At 43.4% G+C, this 20,754-nt stretch overlaps 1 protein-coding gene across 2 annotated transcripts; it reads right to left on the reverse strand.

Moving 5' to 3' along the window:
- Window positions 1-1,907: 1,907 nt before the first annotated feature.
- ANKRD34B (ankyrin repeat domain 34B) lies at window positions 1,908-19,793 on the reverse strand. Of its 2 annotated transcripts, none has more exons than XM_070793978.1 (4): window positions 19,395-19,793; window positions 18,272-18,412; window positions 16,002-16,084; window positions 1,908-6,163 (listed from the first exon to the last, which is right to left on the reverse strand). In XM_070793978.1, the coding sequence occupies exon 4, from the start codon at window positions 6,139-6,141 to the stop codon at window positions 4,603-4,605; it is 1,539 nt and encodes a 512-aa protein (XP_070650079.1). In that variant the 5' UTR covers window positions 6,142-6,163; window positions 16,002-16,084; window positions 18,272-18,412; window positions 19,395-19,793; the 3' UTR covers window positions 1,908-4,602. The 2 variants fall into 2 exon arrangements, with proteins under 2 accessions (XP_070650079.1, XP_019819247.2); XM_019963688.2 differs by having other exon boundaries at window positions 16,002-16,087.
- Between the last annotated feature and the right edge of the window lie 961 nt (window positions 19,794-20,754).

Raw genomic sequence — 20,754 nt, forward strand, 5'->3', positions numbered from 1 at the left:
ACACGACTGAAGCGACTTAGAGAATAATTATAACCATTGTCTTACCAACTTATCAAATGTTTTCTAGTTTTTAAAAACTATCCTTATCCTTTTATCCTTACAAAAACTACCCTTATCCTTATATTTATCATAAGAAGCAGTAAAAATCTGAAGTGTGTACTATACACTAGGCATTGTACTAAAGAACCTCTGTGACATGCTATGATCACTGATAAAGATACTGTCTCCTGATACACTCTTCAAAGCTGAAGCCTTAGGTGTCAAAGCTGCCTTATAACTCTCTTGGCATGAGCCATGAAGTCCTTGTTTTGATAATGATTATCTTCTTTCTGGATCGTATTTTCCATTTTGATCCAACTGATACTGCTTTAGGTACTGTCTTGTTCTGAAACACTTTGGATGTATTAATAGGATCCTACTCAAATTAACTCAAATAACTGAGGCTAGGGAAGAACTTACCATAAGAGAAATATCCAGAAAATTCAGAGAAATGTTGAACACCTAGGCGGCAGGAAGGGCAAAAACTAAGACCACTGTCCTAAGCAACTAAGACGAGGTCCTCGGCAGTGGGAGGTCACAAACTCCAGTGCACCACAAGACAAATTCAGATTACTGAGAGAGAGCTCCCATTGGCTCATCCCAGTTTGTGCCTTTGTTCCTTTGGGTCACTTGTCCGTCCTTCATCCAGCTTACTGTCGGGGAGTAAGGGAACCATGGGACGATATGACACCTTAGACTGCCCCTTCTAACAGCTGCGGGCAGGAACAGCCTAGAATGTACCTGGTGGTGTACCCCCATCTCTTCATTCTTGAGAATTCTGATACCTCGATGCTCCATTTGTGTGGAACTGGGATAACCTACATTTACCACTGGCTATGATAATGCAAGGGGGTCTCCAGTGAATTCCTCAAATTCTACCCGTATTTATTCCAACCAGTGTCACGAAAACTTTTTCTCCTGTGAAGGAACCTGGAATGATCAGATGGTTATCACGGTTTCCATTTCGGTGGACTGTGATTGAATCCCTTGGTGGAATTGTTCTTCCCTTGGATGTCAGATTCCTCATATTTATAGGACCCAAAGCTGTAGGGATAATATAGAATTTTTTTTTTTTAAGAAATTGAGAAGAGCCTTTTTGAAATGTGTTGCCTGACAATCAAAATTTATATTTATGCCACTAAAGCTAACACTGAATAAACATGAAAATAAAGCTAAGAAGTTGCATGGATGACTGAAATTCAAAAACGTAATTTCAATCATTAGTTTTCAACTTGTCCCAATGAATCTAGAATTGTCAATAAGTAAAGCCTTTCTCAAAAACTCTTCAAAGTTGATAAGACTTTGGTGGTCAGTCAATCAAAGGAATCTCTTTTGTTAAATCTTTGATTAACATCTATCCTCAGCCTATTTCCAAAAGTTATTGTTATCTTCCTAGGATAGGTAAAATATTTGAAATATTTTTGTAACTTCAATTTTCTGGCTTTAGTTGTTTTTCTTAATCTGGAGGATTTGGACCAAGTCAGTCATCAGTCCTTTCAGTATTTAAGGTCAACTGTCTAATCTCAAGGAGAAGGCAATGGCACCCCACTCCAGTACCGTTGCCTGGAAAATCCCATGGATGGAGGAGCCTGGTTCCATGGGGTCGCTAAGAGTTGGACACGACTGAGCGACTTCACTTTCACTTTTCACTTCCATGCATTGGAGAAGGAAATGGCAACGCACTCCAGTGTTCTTGCCTGGAGAATCCCAGGGACAGGGGGAGCCTGGTGGGCTGCCGTCTCTGGGGTCACACAGAGTTGGACACGACTGAAGCGACTTAGCAGCAGCAGCATGTGTACTAAATACTGAAAAGTAAAAAATAGCACTGATACTCAAAATGACATTTAAATCTTTATTGATATCATTGTTTATGAACTAATCGAACTACATATTCTTTCAAACTGTATCCTTACAACTTAAAGCCAAGAACTTTTCTCAGTATTAAAACTTCCAAAAAGGGTTGAGTTACCTATAAACATCAGGCACGATTCTAAGTTCTGAATCAAAAAATTCTTTTAATGCAATTAATATTAATGTTTTTCAAAACATTAAATGGAAAACTTCCAGTTTCCATCTATTTTTCAAATAAAAGCCACAAGAAATTAATTACTATGTTATACAACTTGCTTATATCAAGTTATGAAGAAAAGCATCGTGTCAATTGCTAGGACCTCAAATTAATACATTTAGGTTCTGTATAGTTTGATTTACTCTTTGTTGTAAAACTGCTAACTTGAAATAAGGACTCTGTATAGACACCATATTTTGAAATCATATAGCTAATATATCCATAATATTTTATGATAGTAGTATCACATTCATTTGTTAGAAATTATTCACAGGTCCTAAATACTAGATGATTGGAATGTCACACTAAGGAAATTACCCTTATTATTCTAATTATATAAATATCTAATAATTATATCTCAGAAATAAAAAGATATTCTTTAATATTGACCGAATACTTACTACATTTTGTAATTAAATTTCTACTGGCTTTCTTTATTTTAGCTAACCTAATATAATCTAATAATCAGTTTTTCTTTTTTACAACAAAGCAAGCATTTAGTTTCTCTTGTGATAAATCCCAAACTTTTTTTTTTAGTTGTCTTTAGAAAGAGAAGAATAGTTTGATACAAGAACACAAGAAATGCTTTTAACAGTTGTATTATCTTGTCATTGGGAATCGATGACTAAGCTTCAAAAAACAATAACAGGGATGAAAAGATACAGAGAGAGAATTCCATAAAATAACATTAAAAAAAAAAAAAGGCAAAAACCCACTCTAGTAGTCTTGCCTGGAAAATTCCATGGACAGAGGAGTCTGGTAGGCTACAGTCCCTGGGATGGCAAAAGCTGGACGTGACTCAGCATGCACACACTGAACTGCACTGCACTGCACTAAGGTATGGTAATAGGTAACTGAACTGCAAGCAGATATTGTAGTGGATTAACACACTTGAAAAACAGGGCAACCATATATCAAAAACATTCAACAGACTCACAAAAACCAAAAAGAAGAGAACATAAGCACACAGAAATGAAACTCATCAAACTACAAAAGGAAAAACAAAAATTAAAAAAAAAGGAACAAAGAAGAAACAAAAAGTTACTGGAAAACAAGGTTTACAAAGGCAATAAATACATACCTATCAGTAATTCCCTTAAATGTCAATGGATTAAATGCTCCAATTGAAAGATGCAGAGTGGTTGATAGGATAAGAAAACAAGAGCCTACAATATGCTGCCTGCAAATGACCAGCCTGGGGCGAAGGACACACATAAATTTAAAGTAAGGGGATGGAAAAAGATATTTCTTGCAAACGGAGATGACAAGAAATTGGAGGTAGCAATACTCGTTTCAGACAAAATACACTTTAAAAGAAATGTCATAAAGATAGATAAAGAAGGACATCATATGAGGATTAAAAAAAAAATCTGGATCCACATTGAGTTTACAGACTAAAGAGTTAATATTATTCCAAAATGCCTTCATGTTTTAAAAAATCAATACTCTATTACACTGTATATATGAAGGCTCATTGAACTATTCTCTCTACTTTTGTGTGACTGAAAATGCCCATAATATAAAATAAGAAAAAAGGTTCTGTCAACAGCAAATGAACAGAAATGTTCCTTGGACTAATAATCCTATAAATTCAATACTGCAGAAGCTTAGTATCTGGAAGAAATTTCAGTAAACTGTCACAACGTCAAGCAACAAACTAACATTTTTGTTGTTATAATTTCTTTTCACTGCCTCTAATATTTTATGTATTTTAAAAGTATTCTATTCTTGCTTTAGTCTTACTGCGTTTGCTCTTGGGAAATAGAATAAAAAGCAGAAAAGATCCTATTAAAAAAAAAAAGGCAAAGCAAAAAATAGCACACAAACATTTGGCATAGATTATAACCAGCTTATAAAACTCAGCAGATCTGAGTTTTATAAGCTATAAACCATTTTGACACTGATTAAGCTGACAACACATATTAGCTGCCTTGTCTACTATATTGGTTGACCATTAAAAATATTAATTAGATTGTCACCTACCTGGAGTCAAGATTTTTCAAGAATTAGTTCATTCTTTCTTTGTAGCTTAGGCTTATTGATCATAGAACACTTTATAACTGTTAATGTTTTCTTTTACGATGTTGGCATCATGGCAAATTACAATCTTGAAATGCTTTTTTAAAAATTACTGATTTGAACACAATGCTTCCTAATAAAATTTTGGCAAAATTGAAAACTTTAAAGTTATCTCCAACATATGTAACCTTGTTTGCTTATTTTTGTTTAAATTAAAAACTTGGACCACATAAAGTTTGTTAAATATGGAAGGTTTAAAAAAAATCGGTTTAATTTTATTTGAGAGAATCTCTTTTCAAAAATTATCTATTATTTGTATATCTACAATGCATAGTATGATGGTACACAGTACTTTTGATAACCCCTAACTATTATGAACTATCCAATTAGAAGTTTTAAAAGGATGAACATTTGAATCTTCTAGTTCCGTATTTCTCTGATAAAACGTGAAAAAAAATGTACTTTCTAGCCATGTCTTAAAAATTAACTAACTGCTTAATTTGTTCTGTTTGCAATGATTGTCTCCTTAACAACATCTTTTTACTTTTGAATTCTTTGGGGAAAATAGGAACTGTTGGCATAAGCACTTTTTGACCACAAGAAAGAAGGCTGGAAATCTTGTTGCTGACATTGATATCTGATATGGGAGGGTGAGGGTTCACATTTAAGGGTGGAAGGAATCCTGGTCTGGTTTGTGTACTGTTGTGATCTAAAGGGAAAGCTCCTGAACCACGCCTTTCTAAACGGGCATGAGTTCTCCTGCTCAGGGGACCTGGGGGGATATTCTCCAACAATTCTTTGGACCCTGATAACAAGGAAGAAGATGGCGAGAGAATCTTTTTTTTTCCTATAAATGCTTTGCCATCGTCTGAAGCTGCAGGGGTAAGACCAGCTGAGAGCTGGGAATCAGAGCTGTAGTGATTTGCTCCTGAGTTTCTTTTTTGAACTATACTTCTTAGGGTGGAAGCAAATATTGTCTGGTTAGAGTCTGGCTCCTGATCCACTGGGATGTCAATGCATTGCTGATTTCCTTCTGAAAAAAATGATTGATGATTTACTTCGTCAAATGACATCTTTCTTGAGCTGGCCTGATCGAAGGCTCTTAGCAAATGCGCAGTGTCTTTTACATCAATACTTTGGTGCCTAGTAATGAATCGCTTGGAAAGTGCCAGCCGGTTGGCTTTGTAAGATAATTCTTCCTCTGGAGTAATATCCTGAAGCTCCTCTTGTAAGGAGGCCACTCTGTGCATTAATAAGGGAGGACTCCTGATCCAGTGAGGAGCCTGAGGGAGCTTGGGCCCATTAGGGGTCAGACCAGGCTTCCTCACAGGGGAGCCTCGATCCCCAGTATCATCACTGCTTCCTGCAGGCTCCAGATCTTTAAAGCCAAAAAGTGTCGTTTCAGTTTCAGAAGAATGTGAAAGTGGTGGTGAGGCTGTTTTTAAGTCTATTTCTGAAGGAGTGGCACAGGTGGCTGGAGTATGACACCCATCCATACCCCCAGGAGGCATATTTAAGTACTGTTTGGTGGTGTGCCTGCCAGAGGGCGATTTTGCTGTTGTTATGATAATGACCTCTTTCCCCTTTGCCTTGCAAGCACTAAGGAGAACTTTCAGGGTCTCTCTATCTTCTGAATTTATAGCATAAACCAGGGCCGAGGAACTAGAATGATCTTGCAAGCTGAGGTCAGCCCCGCTCTTTAGGAGCAACGAAACAACTTCAGGACCAGCTTTTTCTAAGCAAGCATGCATTAAGGCAGTTTTCCCAGATTTGTCCTGTATGTTGGGATCAGCATTGTTTTCTAACAGGTATTTAACCATTTTGGCTTTACTGACACTCTGGTGATCAACATGTTTGGTCTTACAAGCAATCATTAAAGGTGTTTCCCCACGGTCATTGCTCTCATTGATGTAAGCGCCGCCTTCCAACAAGAGTCTTGTAAGGCGAAGCCGGCTCTGATGGACCGCTTTAATTAGGGAATTTCCATCACTGGAAATTTCTACACATTCATCCATCTTCAAAAGTCAGAATCAATACCTGGTTATCAAAGAAGATGAAGAACAAAAGATTAGTTGGAATCAATGTCCCAATTTATATTCATGTTGTTAGTCACAATTTCTGAAATATGTCTAGAGAAAGAAGACATAAATAAGATTGTTCTTTAATAAATACAGAGCAAAATAGTGAACTGCAAAATTAAAAATAATTTTAGAATAGTAACAACCTTTAGGGCATTCAAACTAAAATTTACTTTTAAAATCTTCCTTGAATATTTATGACATAACACTAGCCTGATATTTCTCTAAATCCCACATTAACTAAATAATCATCATCTTATTTTCTACTTGGAAAAAATATTTTAAAAATAATATTAGAATGCAAATTTAAGCAAAAAAGCCAAATTTCTGTGTAACTGCAACTGAATCAACTAAAATAGAGCATGTTTATGATAGCTTAATATAAAATACTTCTTAGTATTAAATTACTTAAACATGCTTTTCAATTAAATAATATAATTAAGATCTAGATTTCCAATTTCAGGGGCATTTTGATGTTTCTTTTAAAGGATGAAAAATATCTGGACTACAAGATGTTAAAAGAACTGATGTGTCTGACACTGAGATAGGAATGATGAGCATGTGATTATGCATTTTTCTTGATTCCATTATTTAAATCATATACTAACTAGGTTACAGGGTTGCTGCTGCTGCTGCTGCTGCGTCGCTTTAGTCGTGTCCGACTCTGTGTGACCCCAGAGACGGCAGCCCACCAGGCTCTCCTGTCCCTGGGATTCTCCAGGCAAGAACACTGGAGTGGGTTGCCATTTCCTTCTCCAATGCATGAAAGTGAAAAGTGAAAGTGAAGCCGCTGAGTCGTGTCCGACTCTCCGTGACCCCATGGACTGCAGCCTACCAGGCTCCTCCGTCCATGGGATTTGCCAGGCAAGAGTACTGGAGTGGGGTGCCATTGCATTCTCCGAGGTTACAGGGTTAGCAATGTGCTATTGGGTTGAATTTTGACAGCTGCTCCAAAGGCGTTTTCTAAGCTAAAAACAAATGAAGACATGTAGACTTCATAAACATTTTATTGTTATCATTAAAATGGAAAATGATTTATGTTTAATTTATTTAAATCATTTAGATTCAAACTCACTCAACAGATAATTTCATTAGGTGGTAAGAATTATATCTTTATCGAGAGCCAAGGAAATGTTAGTTTTATAACAGTCCTTGGAGCTAGGGATAAAAAGCAAATAAAAGTTTATGTAATATTTAAGTCTATTTCATTTAACTTGGTAGCTTTGATAAATTGAGAAGGGTTATTTATTTTAGTCATTTACTTTTAAGATTAAGAATATTGGACATGAATTTCTATTGGATAGTAGAATAGATAATAAATATGACTTCTTAAAAGAAAGAAGAGATGAAGAGAGCAGAAAGAAAGTGAAGAAAAAAGGGATCGACATGTATACAGAAATTAATTCAGTGATAAACAGCTATAAACTCTTAATACTGTGATGGGCTCTGAGCTATAATGGTACAGGCCCCAGCCCTGAGGAGCTTATATAGCTGTTTGGAATAAGCAGCTGGTTATGGGTTAAAATCATGAGCACACACAGACTTTAATAGTGTGAGGATGGAATGGGGGCTTCACAGAGACCAGTCATTTGAGCTAAGCCTTGATGACTGTGAAAGAGTTTGGCAGGCAGAAAAAGGGGGAACAGAGAAGTAGAGACCACTCCTGTGCAAAGACATGAAGACTTTATTTAGCACAGTTATTTAATCACAGATCAGGCTTTATACCAATACCATAATCAACTTTAGGAAAATACTTTAGCAGATGATTATGTTTAGGGTGATACGGGAGAACAAACACAGCTAATTTTTAACCCTGCCTGAAACCCCCTGAAAGTAAAGATTTTTTTTTCCAGAAAGACATAAACTCACAACGATAGCGGGCAAAGGACAGAAGATGACAGCAGCATTTTGGAAGCCAGAAAGCAAACGAGCCAGTGGTAACTGACTCAGCCAACCTGAAAAGGCTGTGCCTCGAGTCATCGTAGCAGAGTTGAGACTACCCCACGTACACCACAGAATCCTCGAAAGAGGCAGCAGTTGGAGGCTCTAGAACTAGCTAGTGAGCAAGTGGAGAGTACAGCCCTCCTAGAGGGTTAGGAGAAGGACGTGAGAGAGGCAGTTAGATCCCTGGGACTTGCTCCGAGAAGTGTGGTGGGCCTACGTTGGGCCACCAGCAGCAGCACCACCTGAAACTTGTTAAATGTGCAAAATCTCAGGCTCCGACCCCAGACCTACTGAATCAGAGCCTATGGTTCAGCTAGATCCCCAGGTGACTTGCATGCACAGTAAAGTTTGAGAAACACTTCGCCACTCCAAGCCAGGGAGACAGAAGACTGTCATCTCCCACCTCAAAAGATGTCCAGTTTATTCTCCACAAATGGTGGAACAGAGAATCTCTGGACTGAGAGACACTGGGTATATCTGAGGACAAGAAAACAGGAGAATAAGTGACTGTATGCTTCTTGTTTAGTCACTAAGTCATGTCCAACTCTTCTATGACCTCATGGAGTGTGGCCTGCCAGGCTTCTCTGTCCATGGGATTTCTCAGGCAAGAATACTGGAACAGGTTGCCATTTCCTTCTCCAAGCTGCTACTGCTGCTGCTGCTAAGTCGCTTCAGTCGTGTCCGACTCTGTGTGACCCCATAGACGGCAGCCCACCAGGCTCTGCCATCCCTAGGATTCTCCAGGCAAGAATACTGGAGTGGGTTGCCATTTCCTTCTCCAATGCATGAAAGTGAAAAGTGAAAGTTAAGTTGCTCCATCTTCCCAATTCAGGTACAGAACCCTTGCAAACCCACATCTCCTGCACTGCAAGCAGATTCTTTACCACTGCGCCACAACAATGATGGTATGCTTACTGACCATCAGTATGAAAGGACTCACAGCATCGCCCCCTACTCAGCTTCAAGAAGGACGGCAGCCATATCTTTATTCTTCAGAAGAAAACAGAATAGGCTTCTCTCAAGAATGGGACCTACTAAGGAGAAAATACCTACAGTACTGATCACAGGGATTCCTCAACATGCCACTCAAATCATCCCACAGAGGGGTATAAACGTCCCACGTGTGCTCAAAGCTTCACATTAGCTTTTTAACCCAAGCCCTTTAATCATGAGCATGCAAACAAAAAAGCCTCTTATATTCAAGGTAGAGCCCAGAACAAATAGAAAATGTAACCTGGAGAAGTCCAGATAATGAAAGCTTCCAAAACTCATTATCCTCTAATGGATAAGAAGATACTGTAACCAAGAAACAAGGATATGAGTCTATTAAAAAGAATTTTCAGAGACCATAAAAAGCTCTCAAAAGATAAAAACATGATACAAACTGCAAAAGTCAATAGAAGGGTTGAATAATAATGCTGATAAAATCTCTAACACAGTCAAGCAAAAAGAATAGAAAGAAAAAAAAACGAGAAAATTAGAGGACTAGATCAGGAAATCTGTGATCCAACAGAAGTTCCTGCTAGAGAAAATAGTGGGGGTGGAGGAATGGGTGAGCAGGAGAGGAAATGATGAATAAGATCAAGAAAATTTTCTAGATGTGAGGGACTCAAGTTCTTGAATTGAAAGGGCTCAATTAGAACACAGCACAGTGGATGAAGACAGATGCTGACCATGGCACATGGTTATAAATTTCCAGAACACTGAGAAAAGGGAAGATGCCACAAGTTTGGAGGCAAGTAAGGGGAGTGGAATGGATAAGTCACCTAGTAGAGGATCAAGAATTACAATGGATTCAGATATATCAACAACAATAATGAGAGACAAAAGAGGGATATCTTTTTTTTTTTAATCTGAAGGATAAATGATTCCCAGGTTAGAATTCTCTACTAGCTAAACCATTAGTCAATAATTGGAAATCACTTTCAATTGAATCCCAATTCACTTTCAAGAATCTACTGAAGAATACCATCTATCAAGATGAAATGGTGGAACAAGAAAGAAGAAACGAGATCTGGAGATCATCAGAGAAGCAACAATAATCCCCAGGAAGATGGTGAGATGCCAGGATAATGAATGTGCACAGGCATCCTCTTTGAGACTATGCTGCCATTTTACCATCTTGTTAACTGAGGACCAAATGCCCAGGTGAGCCTGACCTCAGTTCTTTAACCGGCTTGCTTTTTCCTCACCGTATCTCTGCTCTCCCCTCCATCCTCTGCTTTCTGGGGCAACCAATGACACTCATTTCAGCCCTGCTCAAATGTTCTGCTTTGACCTGCTCTGAGATCTGGGGATAAGTCATGGTGTGTGTGTGTGTGTGTGTGTGTGTGTGTGTGTGTGTTAGTTGCTCAGTCATGTCCGACTCTTTGAGACCCTATGGACTATAGCCTGCCAGGCTCCCCTGTCCATGGAATTCTCCAAGCAACAATACTGGAGTGGGTAGCCATTCCCTTCTCTAGGGGATCTTCCTGACCCAGGGATCAAACCTGGGTCTCCTGCACCACAGGCAGATTCTTTACTGTGTGAGCCACCAGAAAGCCCTGAGCTTAGGAGGAGACTCAAAACCCACTGCCTTTGGATATCCAGTATCTGGTCGACACTGTAGCCTGCCAGAGGCCCTGTCATGGTAAATCCATGTTTCCCAGGATTCACTCAAGACCTTGCCCAGAAGGGCTCTCGTAAACACTCAGGGATGCTGAGCTGAACTGAGATCCAGAGATTGTTCAACTTATCTTCTCCTGAGAACTTTTGCCATATTTTGGCAATACTGATCTTCCTTTATTCAACTAATTTGTGCTTGCTACCCAGTTTACCAAAAAATTAATGGTCTACTTAAGGATTATATACAAGTGGGAAACTGGGGAAAAAAGAAGCAAAGGGAATGATCTACACAAAAGTCAAGACCACGTGACCTCTTGGTGGGGATCAGGAGAATAACACACTTTGGGAGGGACACAGAGAGGTTTTTAAGATTCACGTGATGTTCTGTCTCTCAACCTGGATGGTGTGTATATAGGTATCCGTTTTATTTTTATTCTTCAAATAGTATATACTTCATATACTCCTCTATACAACACTACTATTCTCTATTGTAAAATGGGACATATATACAAAAAAGAACATAATATTTATGTAAGAATGTCTTATAATTAAAATTTATAAAGAGCCATATTAGGTCTCAGTTTTCACAACATAAATCACTTTTTGTGGTGTTTTCAATAGTATTTACGCCTAGACTTTCAACTAGTCAGCTTCTATAAGCAGTATTCAAAAGGATATACTTATTCATTTCCACTTCAGTTTCATTAATGATGTTAAGCAAAGAACAACTACTCAATATATATAGAACAACTATAAATACAATGAAAGTAATACATAAAATATATTATTTTAGTCCTCTGTGCAACCTTCTAAAAGAGCTATTCCACAGCCAGACGTACCTGCAACCTAGGAATTTATGGTTGGCTGACAGATTGAGGCCCAAATCAGAGGTCTATTCAGAATGTGAAACATCTGAAAAGAGCTCACATGAGACAGTGATCACAAAAAAACCCTTCTTTTAGCGTTTTTCATATACAAATGGGTTTAATAAAGCAAAGAGACTTATAGAAATGAGCTGGAACATAATCTAAAATATAAAAACTACTCTGTAACTGTCATTCAAGAAGAGGTAATAGTATCAATCATGTAAAAACACCTCTGACCAAAAGTAGCATTTGAGAGAGATATTCAAATGAGAACCAGTTGCCAGATACCAGATTTCAGTATTAAATATAGTTTCTACTATTGGAGCCAAAGCACTTTTTTTTTTTTTTTAAGTTTTAAAAGAAATCTTTTGGAACAACATTCAAATTTTTTCACCTATCCTCATGTACAGACCTTTCTTCACAGTGCTAAACCTGGCCACTTCCTGCCATAACTTTCCCTCCCACAGGGAAAGTTTCCCTCTCACTGGGAGAAGAAGGGGAGCTGGCTGGGATGGCTAAGCCGGGCAGTGGTTCCGCAGTGGTCCCGTGGAAAGAGAAGATGCTGTGAGCTCCAGTGCTTCAGAGAAGCTGGGAAGTGGCACCACTAGCTGGCTGCAGCTAGCAAGGATGTCCACCATGCGGCTGTAGGCAGACCCCGCCCCTGAGTACTGCCGGCTGTCAGAACAACAAGGCTTAACTTGCTCATTATAAAGACTTCTAAGCTACTGGATCATCGAAAAAGCAAGAGAGTTCCAGAAAAACATCTATTTCTGCTTTATTGACTATGCCAAAGCCCTTGACTGTGTGGATCACAATAAACTGTGGAAAATTCTTCAAGAGATGGGAATACCAGACCACCTGACATGCCTCTTGAGAAACCTATATGCAGGTCAGGAAGCAACAGTTAGAACTGGACATGGAACAACAGACTGGTTCCAGATAGGAAAAGGAGTACATCAAGGCTGTATATTGTCACCCTGCTTAACTTATATGCAGAGTACATCATAAGAAACGCTGGGCTGGAAGAAGCACAAGCTGGAATCAAGGTTGCTGGGAGAAATATCAATAACCTCAGATATGCAGATGACACCACCCTTATTAGGCAGAAAGTGAAGAGGAACTAAAAAGTCTCTTGATGAAAGTGAAAGAGGAGAGTGAAAACGTTGGCTTACAGCTCAACATTCAGAAAATGAAGATCATGGCATCTGGTCCCATCACTTCATAGGAAATAGATGGGGAAACAGTGGAAACAGTGTTAGACTTTATTTTTTTGGGCTCCAAAATCACTGCAGATGGTGACTTCAGCCATGAAACTAAAAGATGCTTACTCCTTGGAAGGAAGGTTATGACCAACCTGCTGCTGCTGCTAAGTCGCTTCAGTTGTGTCCGACTCTGTGTGACCCCATAGACGGCAGCCCACCAGGCCCCGCCGTCCCTGGGATTCTCCAGGCAAGAACACTGGAGTGGGTTGCCATTTCCTTCTCCAATGCATGAAAGTGAAAAGTGAAAGTGAAGTCACTCAGCCATGTCCAACTCTTCGAGACCCCATGGACTGCAGCTTACCAGGCTCCTCCATCCATGGGATTTTCCAGGCAAGAGTACTGCAGTGGGTTGCCATTAAAGCAGAGACATTACTTTGCCAACAAAGGTCCATCTAGTCAAGGCTATGATTTTTCCAGTAGTCATGTATGGATGTGAGAGTTGGACTGTGAAGAAAGCTGAGCGCCGAAGAATTGATGCTTTTGAACTGTGGTGTTGGAGAAGACTCTTGAGAGTCCCTTGGACTGCAAGGAGATCCAACCAGTCCATTCTAAAGGAGACCAGTCCTGGGTGTTCTTTGGAAGGAATGATGCTAAAGCTGAAACTCCAGTACTTTGGCCACCTCATGCAAAGAGTTGACTCATTGGAAAAGACTCTGATGCTGGGAGGGATTGGGGGCAGGAGGAGAAGGAGACGACAGAGGATGAGATGGCTGGATGGCATCACTGACTCGATGGACCTGAGTCTGAGTGAACTCCCGGAGTTGGTGATGGACAGGGAGGCCTGGCGTGCTGTGATTCACGGGGTCTCGAAGAGTGGGACACGACTGAGTGACTGAGCTGAACTGAACTGAAGCTACTGGACTGATCACTTTAAAAAAAAATTCTTAATTTTGTATTGGGGTATTTTGTATTGCCGACTAATAATGTTGTGATAGTTCCAGGTGAACAATGAGAAAGGACTCGGCCATACATATACACGTATCCATTCTCCCCCAAACCCCTCTCCCATCCAGGCTACCACATAACACTGAGCAGAGTTCCTTGTGCTGCACAGTAGGTCCTTTTGGTTATCCATTTTAAATGTCAGATGCTCACTTTTTAAACTGCTTACACTTGATAGAGAAATTTTGAAATTGTTTAAACATTAAATTTTTCAGAAAAAAATGTCACCACATACTTTATTCTCCATGTGTATATATATATTTTGTTTCCTAGTTTCTCATCTTGTAATCAGCACTTTATTGGAATAATCCCCTTGTCTTCATGCCTTCACCTTCTTTCAGTCTGTTCTCTTCTCTCACCTCATCCATTTGCACATCAAAAATGCTGATATTAAAGTTTGACTAATTTACTTTTCGCAGAGGTGAAGCCCCACCTGGGATGAAGACCACTTCTCTAGCCTACAGTGATCCTAGTTCAGAAATGTTCCTGCCTCACGTCTCTTCCTTTGAAACATCCTCACCGAGGGCAGCTAGTTCGAGTACAGTATTCACATTGAGTCAGGCTCTGTTATAATCTAGCTTATAAATGATCCCCCAGTTCAGTTACACCTTCCAAATAGATTGTTCAACTGGAGAAAATCTGAAGGTCAGGTAGACCCAGACTTCCACCCTGACTCTCCTAGTTTCTAGCTGTGTGCCCTGGTCAAATATCTCAGCCTCTCAGAGTCTTAGGTTCCCCGTTGGTGGAAGACAATCATAAAACATTCATCCCCTGGGGGCTGGTGATGAAATCAGACAACATCTGGAAAGAGACTTTCCTGTGTGCCTTCCTACTCACTGTGTTCTTCTTTTTAAAGTTTTTATCTCAGAATTTAGCCATCTTTTATTTTTATCATGTCTCTAAAGCAAAAAGTGAAAATGTCACTCAGTTGTGTCTGACTCTTTGCAATCCCATGGACTGTAGCCCACCAGGATCCTCTGTCCACAGGGACTCTCCAGGCAAGAATACTGGAGTGGGTTGCCATTTCCTTCTCCAGGGGATCTTCCCGACCCAAGGATCTAACCCAGGTCTCCTGTATTGCAGGCAGATTCTTTACCAACTAAGCCACTGGGGAAGCCCACCATGTCTCTAACTCACAGGCTATTTAAATAACATAAAAAATTTAAAATGTTGTTTTTCTAGAATCTGTAAATAATGTTTGTAAACATAAATGGAACCTAATAAGTGAACTATGGAATAAGATACCCCTTTAAGGGCATTTTCCTTATAATTTCCAAATACAATAATTTCAGCATTAAAGATATGAGTAATATAAGATATTAATTATTAAACAGCTGGATAAATTGCTTTTATTTTAAAATTAAATTGTCTTTAACAAGGCTCATGATTCATCATGGCATATTTACTCTAGTCTTTTACCGCCTCTCTCAATCTTCTCCAGGGGATCTTCCCAACCCAGTGATCGAACCCAGGTTTCCTGCATTGCAGGCATATTCTCCACCACCTGAGTCACCAGGATGGTCTCCATCTCCCAAGGCCCTTCTAAAATTACAGTTTATTTTTTTTTAAGATATCTATTCTGAAGAACAAAGAAAACTGAAAGAGGGTAATATCAGATGATCAATTTCAAACATGCTGAGGAGGCAGAGGTGGGGGTGGCATGGTTAACTGCGTTAACATAGAAGAAGCTACATCGTGAAGCCCCCTAGGGAGATGGCCCCAGAGAGAAGGGAGCCAGTTTACTGGCAGGACCCCGGAAGCTTAGGACATGGAGGTTCCAAATGACACAGAAATTGGCAATGAGGCACAGGGTTGAACATGACAGGATGGCTGGATAGAACAACTGGACCCCCAGAACTTTACGCCACCCCAAGTAGACGACCACTCTCCTAGGCAAGAAATGAAGATTTGTTCTTTAAACAGACTGATCATGGAGGCTCCAGCCTTGGAAGCCACATGCTGAAAACGGAAGAAACTGAGAGTCTATAGGCTACATGGTGCAATTCCCAGCTCGCTGCCCTGACACCAGGGTACTGGGAGGTAGGAAAAATAAGTAAAAGGCATTGGATCTCAGAATTATGAGCCCTATTAAAAAATCTCTATAGATAAATGAAGCAATTCAAATCATAACCACATTCGCCCCTCCAGACACCCACTCTAAATGGAAATAGAAAGTTACCTGAAAATGTTATTCAAAATTTCATACTTCACTTATGTCTTTTCTCTCCTTGGATGAGTTTTCTGTCAGCCAGCTGTCAGTTCCTACTAAAGGAAATCAAAGCTATTCAGAGCTACATAAATACCAATAATTTGTTCCACACATCTCTCCCATTTGGAGTCTAGTTTTTTAATTCCCTGTTAAGGAAGACATCCCCACAGTGTTTGTGCAGTTAATCATGTTTCACTGATTATAATCTGTAAAGTGTTAGGAGTGGATTCTACGCAGGGCAATCCTGTGTGTGTGCATTTTCGCACACACACACGCACTCACGCACACAGGACGCAGCCTGCCCTGCAAAGACTGTTGAGCTGTGGCATTTACCTGGTCTGCCCCATTCTGTGCTGAGGTCTGTCCCATTGATGTGGCTGAGGGGGGAAAGGTCAGAGAACTCCCAGAGTCACTTCTCTTACCCTCCTGCTCGCCAGGACTTGATAGATGTTCCCATGTTCCTTCTCCTATGTCTCCTTGTTTCTTAGATACCAGCTTCCCCCACTTTATCCCCACGTTAGGAATGGGGAAACAGAGGAAAGTAGAGTTCTGTTTTGAGTACCTGATTTGTGTGATATCTATGGACTTCTCCAGTGGCTCAGTGGTACAGAATCTGCTTGTAAGGCAGGAGACGCGGGGTGGGGGTTCGATCCCTGGGTCAGGAAGATCCCCTGGAGGAGGGAATGGCAGCTCACTCCAAGGGTTCTTGCCTGGAGAATCCTCACGGACAGAGGAACCTGGCGGGTTATGGACCATAGGGTCACAAAGAGTCGGGCACAACCAAAGTGACTGAGCGCGCACAACTTGACACCACCAGAGGGGCCAAGGTGCCTTAGAAGCCATTGTGGAGATAATAGGCTGGGTCTTTCCTGTGGCGTTTTTCTCCCCAAGCCACTCCTAGTTTTCCTGTCATTCAGGAAGAAATTTTACTTTCCTTTGAGCCTCTTAGTCCACCTCCAAACAGGATCTATGCTTCCTCTCTAAAAGTTATTAATATTTATCTGGCCATGGTGAGGAAGAGCAGCAAGGGGCGGGGGGGGGGGGGGGGGGGGGGGGGGGGAAGGGGGGGGGAATGGGGGGGGGCGGTGGTGGTGGAAATTAACAAATGAGTTTCAAGCTGGAAACCCAGTCCCTCACCTTTGCCCCAGGTTACTCTGTCTTTGTGCTGCCTGCAGGAGACCAGAGCATGCTCAGAGGGGGCAGCAGGCAGTGTGTCAAAGCCTGGGGCTCTGTCTCCTGCCAGGTTACCAGCCCTGGAGAAGCTGTTCCTCTGAGCCTCTGTTTCCGCATTCCTAAAGTGGGGATAATTTTTACTGACGATGACTGTGAGGATTTTATAAGATCCTTATATATTTGCCACTTAGGAATTCAATCATGACAGTTTCTAAACATGCATCACTAAATGTGAGTGCTCTGGGCTAAGGGGTCTGAGAATGGGGGCTAAGGTGCCTATAACCAACAGGTCTTCCACCTACTATGGGCCTAACATGGAGAGCTTGCTAATTAGATCCCAGGCTCCACTCCCCATAAGGGGTGCTTCTTGTGCACACTTGGAAAAAATCTGCGACAAACTCGTCCCCCAGTCCCACTTCCTATTAGCTATCAGTCCCTGCCCGAGGCTCCCCCATCAGACTGTCTCCAATCATTTCACCTCCAGGGCATCTGAGGCTTAGCTCTGCTGCAGGAGCCAAGGGCAGAGACAACTGCCCTGCCTCAGAGTGGGCAAAGAGAGCCCACAGGTCTAGAGAAGAGTACAGCCTTGAGTTACAGCAGCCAACGTATTGGAGATCTCCTGCCCTACCCTTCCCAGACAGGTCTGAGAAAGTCCAGACTTGCAGTGGGAGGCCCAGGCCAGGATGTGGAGGCCAGCTGCACCTGGAACGAAGCAAGCCTGCTTGCCACCAGCAAAAGACCTGTCTCCTTCCCTATGTAAAGGAAGGGACAAAGCCAGCACAAAAGATGCCACTGAGATTGTCCCAGGGAACGTCATGACTTCCCAGGTAAAGTGTTCTCTGGCACCGGGCTCAAAAGAAATATTTAGAAACGACCCAAGCTGGTAAGGTTTGCTGTCTTTCCCAAGCGTACCCCCAAAGGGCTGGTTACTTCTACTTACTGCAGGCGACCCCAGGTTTGTGGTGCTGGGCCCTGGGGAAGCTGCACCCCCACAGTCCTCTGCAGAACCCGCACCCCTCCAACCCCGCCTTGCCAGCACACACACATAAAGACATGCAAACCTATACCTCCAAGTCTCAGGGAACCAAGGTGATGGGATTTCCAGGCTGCCGAGGATTCTGGAGGCGTCTTCACAGTCCTCGCGGCCTCCGGAACGGAGTTGTTGCCTCAGTTTTTCCCGAGAGCGGGGAGGGAGCGAGCCCGAGGAGCTGTCGGAGAAGGGCACAGGAAGGTGACTGGGGCGACAGCGTCGGGACACCGATGGGGGCGGGGTGCGCGTTTCGTCGCCTCTGCTCCGAGCCAGGGCACAGCTGGCAGGCTGAGGCGATGGCCATCCACGAGAAGGGGTTCTGACCAGAGTCGCTGCAGAGCGGTCCCCGCACCGCCCGCCCGGGGGACACGGCCCTCCTTTTGGGAAATAGCACGCCCGAGAGGAGAAGCCATTGACCCTCTGCTGGGGGCAGGCGCACCTCTGGACCCCGGTTCTCCGACAAGGGGCCTGGGGTCCTGGTGCCAAAGCTGTATGGCCCCAGTAGGCTCCGGGGGCCCGGCTGCCGGCCCCTGTGTGACTCGCATTTGTGAAGACAGTGACTGCAAACGGCTCCGCAGCCCCAGCTAACCCGCGCCCCGCGCCCGGCCCGCACCTCCCACAGCCAGGCGGCCGCAGGCACCTGCGGAGACGCGCCCAAGTCCGCCCCTCCGACCCGCGCGCTCTGGCAGTCGAGCGCGCGCCGTTCCCGCTGCGGCGCCGACCCGCGCCCGCGAGGCCCCTGCCCGAATCCTCTCAGATATCCTGTGGCCGCCGGCTGCCCTCATCACCTCCCCATCGCTGCAAGGCCGAGAAGGACGCGAAACTCGCTCGCCCGCGGGGTCCGAGCCCGCGCCGCCGCAGAGCCCCAGCCAAGAACGGGCGGGGACTGCGGGAGGCGCGAGTGTTGGTTCCGCGGAGCGCGCCCGGCTCGGCGGGGCAGTCTCTGGAAAGGACCCGACACTCCGGCGGCCCTCGGTGGGCTCCAGGGCTCCGCAGTGTCAGGGCGCAGGAGATGCCGTCTCCCAGGGCCCAAGTATACCCGGTGGGGCGCACGGAGGCCCTGGGCCGGGGCTGCGCACTCCGCGCCCTCCTCCCGGCAGCCGACACGCAAACCAAAGTTTTCCTAACTGCAGCCCGCACAGCCGGCGCCGCACACTGACCTGCGACGCGCTGTCTAGTCGGCGGGGCGCCTCCCGCCTTCCCGGTTCCGCTCCGACCCTTCGCGCCGGTGGACCCAGGGCGCCGTCCGAGCTGGGATGTTGACTCCGCTGGCTGCACCGCCGCTCGAGTCGCAGATCCTGGTAGGTGCAGCTCTGTCCCCGCCCCCGCTCGGCGGAGAGATGCGGGCAGCGGACCGGGAGCTGCGAAGCGGAGCGGGGGCCGGGAGGCGCGCACCTCGCCAGAAGCCCGGGCTGCGCCTCGTTTCCGCTGGGAGTGACGCGCGGGTTCGGGGCTGTGCTGCAGGTGGGGGCGGCGGGGCCAAAGTCTGTTTCGGCCCCGGGGACCGAAGTGTGGCCTCTGAAGCCCCGCCTTTTGTCCCCTCGAGTATCCGCCACCCGCTATCCTCACACCCCAACCCGGCCACAGCGCTTTGGCTACAGCGATCTGGCCCAGAACAGGGGCGGCAGGGTTTTTTCCAGTGCAGGGCGTCGGTCACCCCTACATAACTGCTCTTGGTTCCCCCTGTCCATGTCTGCGTCCCTCCTTCTAGTTCTTATCCACACGGCTGGTCCACGCGTCCGTCCCCCACGGGTCTCTCGTCCCCTTTCCCGTCCCTGTCCTCTGTTTTGGTAAAGCCAGAATCTCACTTCAGGTTGAGGCATTCGTGGGAGCAGCTGTTCTTTCGTTTTTGTGAGTTTATAACTTGATTCTAGTATTATCAAAACATTAATACATATTAATTGACTTATATTTTACATGTGAAACTCCTCTATGGAATTAAAAAGAGACGAATTTTAAGCAATGATTTGAATTCATTTATCAGGAATCATCTGGTGGAGAAAGGACCGTGACTGTCTTTTATGGTTGTTCAGATGACGTCAGTTAAAAATAATTTGTAGTTTAGAGTCCTTAAAGGGGGAAAGTAGATTTAACTCTGAGAGGATTATTTAGAAAAATAATCTGCTAAAATTGGCCCCTTAGTAAGTATATGTTAAGTTCATAGGTTATTTTAACCTAGAGTTGAGCTCTATGGAGCTGGAGCCCTAGGTTTGGATTGTCCGTTGCCGCATCCATTTGTTTGTGGAAATCAGAGGTCACAGGAAGCGATTGGGTAAATTTGCATGAAGGCACAGGTCTCCTTTCCCCCATTAAAAAAGTTTTTATTAGTGTATAGTAGATACTTGGAAAAGACCCTGATGCTGGGAAAGATTAAAGGCAGGAGGAGAAGGGGACAACAGAGGATGAGATGGTTGGATGGCATCACCAAGTCCATGGACATGAGTTTGAGCAAGCTCCTGGGGCTGGTGATGGACAAGGGAAGCCTGGTCTGCTGCTTCCATGGGGTCAGGAAGAGTCAGG

The sequence above is a fragment of the Bos indicus genome, chromosome 7 (genome assembly GCF_029378745.1).
Source record: "Bos indicus isolate NIAB-ARS_2022 breed Sahiwal x Tharparkar chromosome 7, NIAB-ARS_B.indTharparkar_mat_pri_1.0, whole genome shotgun sequence".
NCBI lineage: Eukaryota > Metazoa > Chordata > Mammalia > Artiodactyla > Bovidae > Bos > Bos indicus.

What these genes read in the sequence shown, in the direction of transcription:
- ANKRD34B (XM_070793978.1), bottom strand. Translation starts at nt 6,141, where the DNA reads ATGGATGAATGTGTAGAAATTTCCAGTGATGGAAATTCCCTAATTAAA.